This window comes from Copadichromis virginalis, linkage group LG11 (genome assembly GCF_057382275.1).
Source record: "Copadichromis virginalis isolate Kocher_CV1m ecotype Utaka linkage group LG11, C_Virginalis_male_GT1.1, whole genome shotgun sequence".
In the NCBI taxonomy this organism is placed as follows: domain Eukaryota; kingdom Metazoa; phylum Chordata; class Actinopteri; order Cichliformes; family Cichlidae; genus Copadichromis; species Copadichromis virginalis.
Genome location: NC_140628.1, coordinates 25609489 through 25619128, shown reverse-complemented (window position 1 = coordinate 25619128; position 9640 = coordinate 25609489). Strand labels below are relative to the sequence as shown.

The following is a 9640-nucleotide window of genomic DNA, read 5'->3' as shown; positions in this document are numbered from 1 at the left end:
ACCCACAGCCTTTTATTATACTCAACATTTGGCAGTAATTAATATTGAAGTCTCTCCTGCCCCCTCCCCACCCTACATCACATCACCCTACAAAGCACTTCAGCAGAGTTTGGCAGCAAAACGTCTCATTCTACAGGAAAACTATCCTCTTATAACAGTCCAATCTTTTCCTCTCTTAAGTTATGTTTCTTAATTATTAAAACTAAAACCTAAGTGGAGTGAGCACGCTTCAGACCAGGGTAAACTCTGCTAAGACCGCCTCATACACAGGATCTTTAAAATCATCCCTTTACTGATAGTTAACAATCAATACTGTTTCAACCACTGTGCCCCTCACTGCAACACTGCTGTAACTAAAACATACTTTGCCTGGTCAGTTTTCTTTTCTTTCTGGGAACCATAAATTCTGGAGCAGCTTTCAGAAATACTTTGTTTGGAGGTGTGCCAGAGACTTATAATATGCTATGAAAGCAGCACCATGGTCATAAACTTATCCAACACATCATCCTCAGCTGGCACAGGCTTTTTTTAAATGGAAGACACTTTTTTATGTGTTGTGCATCGATTATAGTAAAATACAATGGCGAGACTGACTAAATATGCAGCTCCTATGCAGGAACAAACACTACAAGTAAAATGTGTAAAGGTCAGAGTTCATACTGTCTGTAAGTGACCCTACATGTAGCACCAGACTGCACTCCACCACCCTGACAGAGAAATTTACTAAATATCAGTAAATGTCAATTTAAAGTGAGAAGATAAACTTCATACTGAAGCTGCCCTGTAGGTGTTGTTCTTTTCGTAAGGCAAACTATGTGAGGAAAAAAAATCATATATTTTAATTTAATAGTTCAAAAACTCTATTGTTTAATTTTAAACATAGCTGTCTGTAACCATGGCTGCCATGACAATAAAGCTCTTCTTCAACTGAAGGAGATGTTAATATTGATGAAATCAAGATGCTGAAATGCATTTTGCTGCGCTGCCCCCTGCCTGTCACTTCGTTAATAACAAGAAATGTTCATAACATTTAACATACATTATGTACAAATATAAGAATGGGCCTTACAATCCTTATAAAAAGAATTCCATACAAAACAAAGCCACAAAAATAGATCTGTGTACAAAATACATTTTAAAAAGAGGCTTGTGAAAGCTCAAAGTAGCTGTGCAGTTTGACTGCAAAGGATTAACATCTAAACCCTCTAACTGGCATAGACACAGACACACAAATATATACATGAGCACATTGTATGCCAATAGGTTGCCCATTTCCATGTACATGTAGATTAACAGAAGCTCGCTCCTTTTTTCTTTCCAGGATTTGTGTATATGTGTGTGTGCTTGTGAATGTCTAGTGGTTTGAATGGACAAATTAAAACCACTAGACATTTGGATGTCAAGTTGTAACAGGGGGGAATGTGTGAGTGTGTGGTGTGCAATAAACAGCTGTGATGCCCTTACTCCAGGCTTCAATACAAGGAATGATCTGTGTGTGTTAATGTGCATATTAATACTGGGGCTGGTGTTTGGGGAAAAAGTAGAGGTCTTTGCACAATGAGCTGGTGAACTCTGACATTTCTTTGCAGCGGTGGTGGGCAGTACCTGGGGCGTAGCCCTCCCTCTCCTTAATACGACTGTTCACCTGGGAGAAAAAGAAAAAAAAAAGACATGTTGGTTTCAAAAATGTATTATATATCAAAATAGCAGTTTGTAATCTGCAACTGCAGTCTGAAAAAACATGTTTACCTGCACCAATATGTCCGCAAGGTGGGTGTCTCTGGCGTGGAGGCGGAGTGCTGAGTTGAGTTCCTGGATAAACCAGGATCCTCTCTTAGTGTTTCGCATGGCTGCTGTGCCTTGAGGAGGAAAAGATCAAACAGCAGAAGTGTAATACATCAAGATGAGACACAGAAAGACAGAGCGAAGGTGTTGTCTGGTAGAGCTTTACATAATAAAGCTTTACATAATAAGAATCAATTTCAGATCCACTTTTGATTCGCTTGTGCACAAAAAAACCCTCTCAAGCAGAAATTTTAATTGCACTGCACAAAAAGCAGAAATAATGATTAGGGCCAAAGATAATTTAAAAAAGAAGAATTACAAAACCATTACTGCTGATCCCGATGGCCTCATTAGTTTTCCTCTTACACCAGTGTTTCAGTTAATGAATACAATATCATATATAAACCCACCCCAGAATAACAAATTAGATAAACTTACAAATTCTCTGACCTTTGAGAGACGCAAAGCCACAGATCATGTCCGACCGCTGGGGAAGTTTAATCCTGGGTCTTCCTGTGTCCCCCCTCTGTCTGGAGTCTGCATCCCCCTGTCCCTCCCTGCCAGCATCCCGCTGTTCACAGCTTGGTGAGCACGTCCTCTTTGGCCCGTCTATCTGCTCCACGCCACAGTCCATCTCCTCTGGAAGACAAGTAAGTTTCAATTAGGCCCAAAAAGATCTAGCAGCAATATTATTGCAATAACTGGGTTGGATTACTGCAGTTTTTAGTCATTTGTCTCAAATATTCTTTAATAATGAATGCAACTGTCCACCAAAGGGGCAAAGCATTTTATTGACACTATAGGCCAGTGAAAACAAACCAAAGCAGAAGAGATTAAAACTGAAAGATTAAAAAATGCATGTGTGATTCAACGCTGCACTGTAACACCACCTGAGCAGACATAGATGGAGCAATGAAGCTGTGCCTGCTCAGTTAGCATGCTTCTCAAGCTGTTGCCCCAGTCTTAAAAAAGCTAAACAGCTTGAACTCAATGGGTTTCCTGCAGCTCTTTGATAAACTCAAGTATTATTCCAAATGAATTCTGGAAAAAGTCTGAAAGCGAAGCTATCACTGGCATTTAGCATGAGCCCTGGTTGAAATGTTTTTCTAAACTTCTGAACGGCAGAAAACGAAGAAATCTTGCACTGAAATATACATAGCACTTTTCTAGTCCTCCTAACTGCCCCCAAAGCACTCTACACCACAAGCCACATTCACACAGCACTACGCCGCAGGCACTTTGAAGCCTTTAGCTATCCATCCATCCATTTCTTTAACCGTTTAAAGGACTCAGGGTCACAGGAGAGCTAAATCCAATCCCGGCTAACATTGAGTGAGGAGTGGCATACACCCTGGACAGGTCTCCAGGCTATCACAGAGACATTCACACCGGCGGCCAACTGGGAATCACAAATTCCACTAACATGCATGCCCTAGACTGGTGGAGGATCCTGGGTTACTTGGAGGGAAAACCATGCAGGCACACAGAGAACATGTATATTCCACAAAACAAGGACCCTCTTGCGGTGACCTCACAGTGTTAACCACTGTGTTGCAAACAACACTTACTTATTTTTCTTACTTATTAAGAAAAACTGGCAGTATACCAATGTATCCATGAACACTCTAAATAAGCAATATCTGAATTTCACTGAAGCTATTTCCAGAGCTGCTAAGCACATCTAATAGCCTTTCAGCAGCACACCTGTGTTGGGCTCTGTGTGCAGCGAGGGAGTGTGGGAAGTAATTAGGTTTGCTCCTGAGGGGTCTAAGGATCTGTCATGAGCATCACTGGGTGTGCAGTCAGGCCATAACCTCCGTCACAGAGACAGCTTGTTAAGCCACAGATTCATTTTATTTTTATTGTGCTGAATTTGTTTGAAGTTTCATCAAAATATTATAAAGAAGATGAAAACTGACACAAAACTGAGATTTTGGCACAATCCACAGCTGGAACTGTAGAGTAAATGGGCGATTCTGAAACTGCCACCCACTGTGATTCTCTCAGTGGGCATGACAATGACAGCAGACAACATCTGGCCATGTGAAGGGGAAGATTGGTACCACTATTTCATAATGCTGCACGGCTCTGAGAGATTTTACCCAGGTAGTTTCTCAGAACTGTGGACAGTGCAGTCCCCAGAACATGTTTACCGTATAATTCTTTTTTATTGCTGTGCTGCACAATCTCATTCATCTTACCTCCTCTGCAGGCCTGGATGAAAAACATCTTTGGTTTGTTTTGTAGAAGTGGACAGTGTGCATTGTCAAAGGCCTCAAACACCCAGTCCAACTGAAATTGACCAAGTTAAACACAATTAGCATTAAATGTCATAAAAAAGCAGTTGAATCTTTGTTATTGAATGACATACCATACATCTACACAGTAAAGTGTCAGACAAACTGACCTGGAGGAGTTTGCCATCTGTACCGTACACTGCCCCTTCCACTCCGTGGGAGAGCAGACACACCACACAGCTGTCCACTGTCCGGTGCTCTGGCCGTCTGGAAAAGTTCTCAATGCAGGTCCTCATACCCTACACAAGAATACGAACAAGAACAAGCATCAGCATATGTGGTCAAAGTCAGCGTTAACACAAACGCAACAATCTTTCAGTCCAAATTTCATAGAAGCTGTATTCAAACATTTTCATTCTCACTAATGGAAACACTCAACTTAGGGTCTGACTTAAAGTGTGCAGGATGACACCCCCTCACTAGCAATGGATTCATTAGACCATGATGTGCAGTAAACAATCAGGTTCAAGGCAGGATATGTGCATCTGGACTTAAATTAATTAAACGTGAAGTGTGTTTACTTTGTGACAAACCTCCCACCTTCCTCAGACAGCAGTGAAAGTGGGCTAACCAGAACAAATCCTACATTAAAAAAACCTGTCTACACCATATCCCCAGTCTTTCTTAACTTAAACATTTCAACAAGTGACTTTCTCCAAACTGTGTCAGGTGAAGAGGTTGCTGAGGATCTAACATCTTCTTTTGTTTGGCCCAAACGTCCTTTCTTTAGGTTTATCAATAAATAAGATAAAAGTGTCACATTTCCAACATCCTGCAAAATCCATCATTTTACCTGAGCAGTGAGGTCTCTGTGCACAGCAACAATGTAATCCAGCTCTGTAAAAACCTTCCTGAGGACCTCATCATCCACCTCGCCACCTTTTCTAGGGTCAAGGTCAGGGGCAGCACAAGGGTCAAAGGTCACATTACTGATCACCAAGCCAAAACCACGAGGCGATGAACTCAACCTGTAAGACTGAATAAGAATGGAATGACCTATATAAGAAAATTCATACACAATAAGGTTTTTTGTTTTAATCTGTTTAAAACAAAAAACCTTAACAAAGTGACAAAACCCAAAGATTAAATTTGCAATTTTTATGCTTGTTACATAAACATAGCTAAATGCTGAAGACATGCATTTTTAGGCGGTCGCAGTAAATCCAAACAAAACTGAGCACCTTTGCATGGGCTCAACTGACCCGCTGATGGGAAAACAAAATCGTACCTGCTGGCAGCGGGAGAGGTAAAAGTCAGGTGTGCAGGGTAGGACCGGACTGTTGATGGGACTGTCAGCATCCAGACTAAACTCCATGGATTCTGCAGCACATACACACAAACAATCACAAACTAATACAAACTGAACTATTCTTAGTCCTCATCACTGAATGGAGTTGTCTAACAGCAGAGTATCATGTTGTCAATGAGTCATTCTTGGGGTGTGGTGCCTGCAGGTAGAGACAGTAGGTACCTGCTAGAAAAACAACATTTCTACACTTTTTTCTATGATGTGTGTTTATAACAGTTCAAATAATCAACAGAATAACAGGAGACTAAAGGCCTAAAGTGGTCAGTGGCTATAGAATGGTTTTTTTTGTGACATATATATTAAATTGTCTTAACAATGAACAACACATAAAGCCTTTTGTTGAGAAACAACTTCATGTCTCCAGGGAAACAAGACTGACAACAACATTACACACACTGAAACCCATTTTGAAATGAACGCATAGACGCTCTGCAGCACCGCTCACCATGTGTCCTCGCTCTCTTGGCTGCAATTTCCTCCTGAGTTGGAAGTGGAAGAGAAGAGTCCATAGACCTCTGAAATTTAAAATGATACACAAATTATTAAAGACAGACCGTACAAAAAAGATAATGAAGGATTTTGTTCTATACAGTGGAAGCAGCTGTTGTTTTTGTAGGAATATGACATCTGCAGTCCTAGATTAAATATTTGGGAAACTCCTGCCTGCCTTTCTACTTCAGGTGGGCCATCTGGATATATATAATGAGATGGATGCATTTTGTGATTCTCACATCTGTCTGCATATCTGCTCCTCGTTTCTTTGTCCTCAGTCTCTGTTTGTTCCTGTCCTCAGCCCTGACTGTGGGTAAGTCTCTGACTGATGACTCTGAGCCAGGCCAGCTATCTGATGCCTGGACTGGGAATGATGAGGTGCTGCTCACCTCATACATTTCCTCTCTGTCTTCTGAAGATGCCTGCCAAACGTCATGTTACTGAAGCTTACAATTCCCAAAATATTACTCTATATAATCTTAGCATTTATAATTAAAGAAAAATCTATTAAAGAGGCATGAAAGGCGTTCAATGATGCAATGATGTCTTCTACTTCAAAAATGCCAAGAGTGACATTGCCTTCGATAATCATAGGCAAGCTCACCTCTCTCTTCTTTTTTGTTCTTTCCATAACCAGCTGCCCTGCCTTCTCCTGTGGCTCCTCCTCAGGCTGAAAACTCTGTGAGCAGAAAGCAGTCTAAGAACTGCACTAAATCTGCTGTTTATACTGCTGCTGTGCGACATGTGTATGGTTGATGTCAAGTACACACTCACATCTGTGTGTGTCTCTCTGCCATCTTTCTCTGGTGATTTTATGAGCAGGTCGTAGAGGTGTTTCTGTTCAGTATCTTGAAGAGCTGAGCAGAAACTGCTGAAGGCTCTGGGTCCACGTTTTGGTAAGAGTAGAAGCAAACGCCAGCTGCGTTTCTGAGACGTTTGCTCTGCCTGGAGTAGAAGAGATCACATCGGAAACATAAAATTTACTAACAATGAATTAATTAAAAAATACATTTGGTTTTACTTTTTTTTCACCTTCTCAACATTATAACATTTGATTGTGAATTCATCCAGACACCTTAAACTTTAGATGTTTAAAGGTGGTCCTCAGACAGGACAGTCGGAAGTAAAGATTTCAACCTTGAGGGATTAAATCAAAACTTTCACAAATGCCTTTTCCACCAAATATAAGCCTGTTCTATGTTGATGCCTTTTGAGAAACAGCCGACAATTTGAAAGGTTACTATGCTGTAATTATTAGAAGTTGCAGTAAAATCATGGCAGACACAAACTATTTATTATGGCATCTCCTCTGACATTAGCCTGGCAATTTGTGGTGCTGTGCCAGTGCCAGCTTTCTGGCATTAGTTCTAGATTGGTAACCAGCATTGTGTCAGTGGAAAAGGGATATTAATGTCTCTGAAGGACGTTGCCCTGTGGTTCCCAGCTGGTTTTCTCTGGTAAACCTCTAAAATAGTAAGATCCCTAAGTCTTTGGATAGTGAGACACTAGACTCTCCAGTCTAGACTTTCAGTTTAAATGCATAAGGTTTAGCAAAAGTATTTTGTTAATAATTTAGGAAAGCAGACATTTCTTGCATTGTTACACATCTTTCACATGCTTGAAGTATTTAGAACAGGTGTGGCATGTTCCCTAATTATTTCAATTACCAAATCAAAATAATAAAAAGCATGTAGAGATTTTAAGTGCTGACTTTGCAGTTAGTCTATATATGCATCCAATGATAAATAAATATGAAGGGTTTTATTAGGCTGTAAAAACATTACATAGCTATTAAAAAAGCTTGCAGAATGACAGAATTAAAATGTGTTCAATTTTCATAATTATATTTTCCATTTCTGTGAGTCCGCTCAGGTCTGAATGAAGTAAATTTTGTCATCAGATGGGGAGCGTGAGTGGACAGCCACGTGCCCGCCTGCATTTTGTGACTATGCAGAATCATCTGAGGAGAATTTACATTACAGTGAACCAACTATGTAAATACCTGAGGTGACGGACTTTAAAGAAGAATAAGAGTATACAGTTCGATTATACTTAACTAGAAAACCCAAAACTTCTCTGGGACAGATAAACCTAATTAAAGTGTACCTAAATCACAGCACAGAAGATAAAGGCCTCATTCAAAGCACAACTACTCATCACTGAATAGGCAGTGTTGATAATTTGCTGTGATAATAGATGTAGAAGGATCCATCAATCACATCATGACTGCTTTATTTCTAATCAAAAGCGTTAGCATGCTGAAAGAAAAATATTATACTATACTATAAACTATATCACTGTCGAACTTTATGGATTTGACTGTGAGAGATCTTTTTAATTGTAGAATTAATCATCTACTTTATTAACTACCTATCTAACTCATGTTTTCTCTGCCACTGGAGCCTATACTAGCTGCCAGAGTGCAGAAATGGTGGTAGTTCCTGTAAAACTGCAGGAAACATTTCTGTAGTCACCTTTTACTTAACAGCTATTTCATGGGAGGGTTAGAGGTTCTGACTCCCACATACATTTAAACCACAAGCTAAAAACTGACCATAACCTTCAGCAAAGTTGCTGACAGCCAAGTTAACTTCAATTTAAGCAAACTGAAGGTAACTCAAAGTCACATAACTGTTAAGAATCAGCTGTCTCACTGTTAATATAGTAGTTATTATCCACATACCATAATGCTCTCTGCCATGCTCTCCGTGAGGATGTCTTCTGCCTGCAGTGACTGTATGAGCAGCTCATCCACCACCAGCTGTCTGCACAGGATAGCTGAGTTTCTTCGGAGAGCCTGCCTGTCCCGCTCCATCATGCCACACTCCAACATTTTTCCCCTCAAAAACTGTATCCAGAGCAGGTAACAAGATACACGAACATTGTGAACAATACAAGCATATGGACGTTTTTGTCCAACACTGGGAACAGTCACTTTATTAGCTTGGCTCCTCAGTTACACCCTCATAACAAAATACAACACAAGCGATAACGTTACCATGAGGCACTCTTTGAGCCAGCAATAATAAACCAGTAACAACAGAAGCTGAACAATACAATGGTAAACTCAGTAAAGTATCTACCAAATAATAAGATAAAGAGGAAAAATAATGGAAGTATAATATTAGCAATGTACGTTTACTATGCTGAGTTACAATAAAAGAGAAGTTACGCTAATCTAAATGGTGTTGGGTGATGGTGATAAACGCTAGCTAACTAGCTAGCTAACTTCGACTTTCTCTGCACTGAAGTGGGTTTAATATGACTCCCCGCATCCCCACTACTTACCTCTCTTCTGTTCCTGCAACAGACTATCAACACACCCTAAAAATGAGCAAAATGTCTCCGTAAGTCCCTTTACTAAACGCAAACTAACAACATCCCGTCTACAAGCCACAGACGAACTTCCGCGGGGTAAACAGACCATCAGACTCTTCGAGTTTGATTCTGACCAATGAGAGCGCTGTACAGTTTGAGTGGCGTTTCAGTGAACCAATCGTTTCTTCTTTTCTTCTTAATGGCATCTTAACCGTACAGTAAACTGCTGCGTGAACAACAGAAATAAGGGTATTTTGAATTTGAATCTCATTTCAGTTAATAAGTAACCAATTGATAAGAAGGCAGGCACAAAGGCCTCTCGAATAGAGAGCTATTTAAAAAGGAGGAGTGTAAAGACACTTAAAGGTCACATATTTGCAGCAGGGTTGCTGCACACTCTCTATATGCTCATTTAAAGCTGAGGAGCACGAGCCAAAGA

At 40.3% G+C, this 9640-nt stretch overlaps 1 protein-coding gene across 6 annotated transcripts; it reads right to left on the bottom strand.

Annotated features, from left to right (window-relative positions):
- Positions 1-819: 819 nt before the first annotated feature.
- On the bottom strand, positions 820-9381 carry casp2 (caspase 2, apoptosis-related cysteine peptidase). Of its 6 annotated transcripts, none has more exons than XM_085471597.1 (13): positions 9172-9381; positions 8567-8731; positions 6658-6828; positions 6488-6562; positions 6123-6305; positions 5837-5906; positions 5311-5402; positions 4876-5058; positions 4193-4321; positions 3987-4077; positions 2224-2424; positions 1750-1859; positions 820-1645 (listed from the first exon to the last, which is right to left on the bottom strand). In XM_085471597.1, the coding sequence occupies exons 2-13, from the start codon at positions 8714-8716 to the stop codon at positions 1511-1513; spliced, it is 1590 nt and encodes a 529-aa protein (XP_085327723.1). In that variant the 5' UTR covers positions 8717-8731; positions 9172-9381; the 3' UTR covers positions 820-1510. The 6 variants fall into 6 exon arrangements, with proteins under 6 accessions (XP_085327723.1, XP_085327724.1, XP_085327725.1 ...); XM_085471598.1 differs by having other exon boundaries at positions 2236-2424; positions 9172-9379; XM_085471599.1 differs by lacking the exon at positions 6123-6305.
- Between the last annotated feature and the right edge of the window lie 259 nt (positions 9382-9640).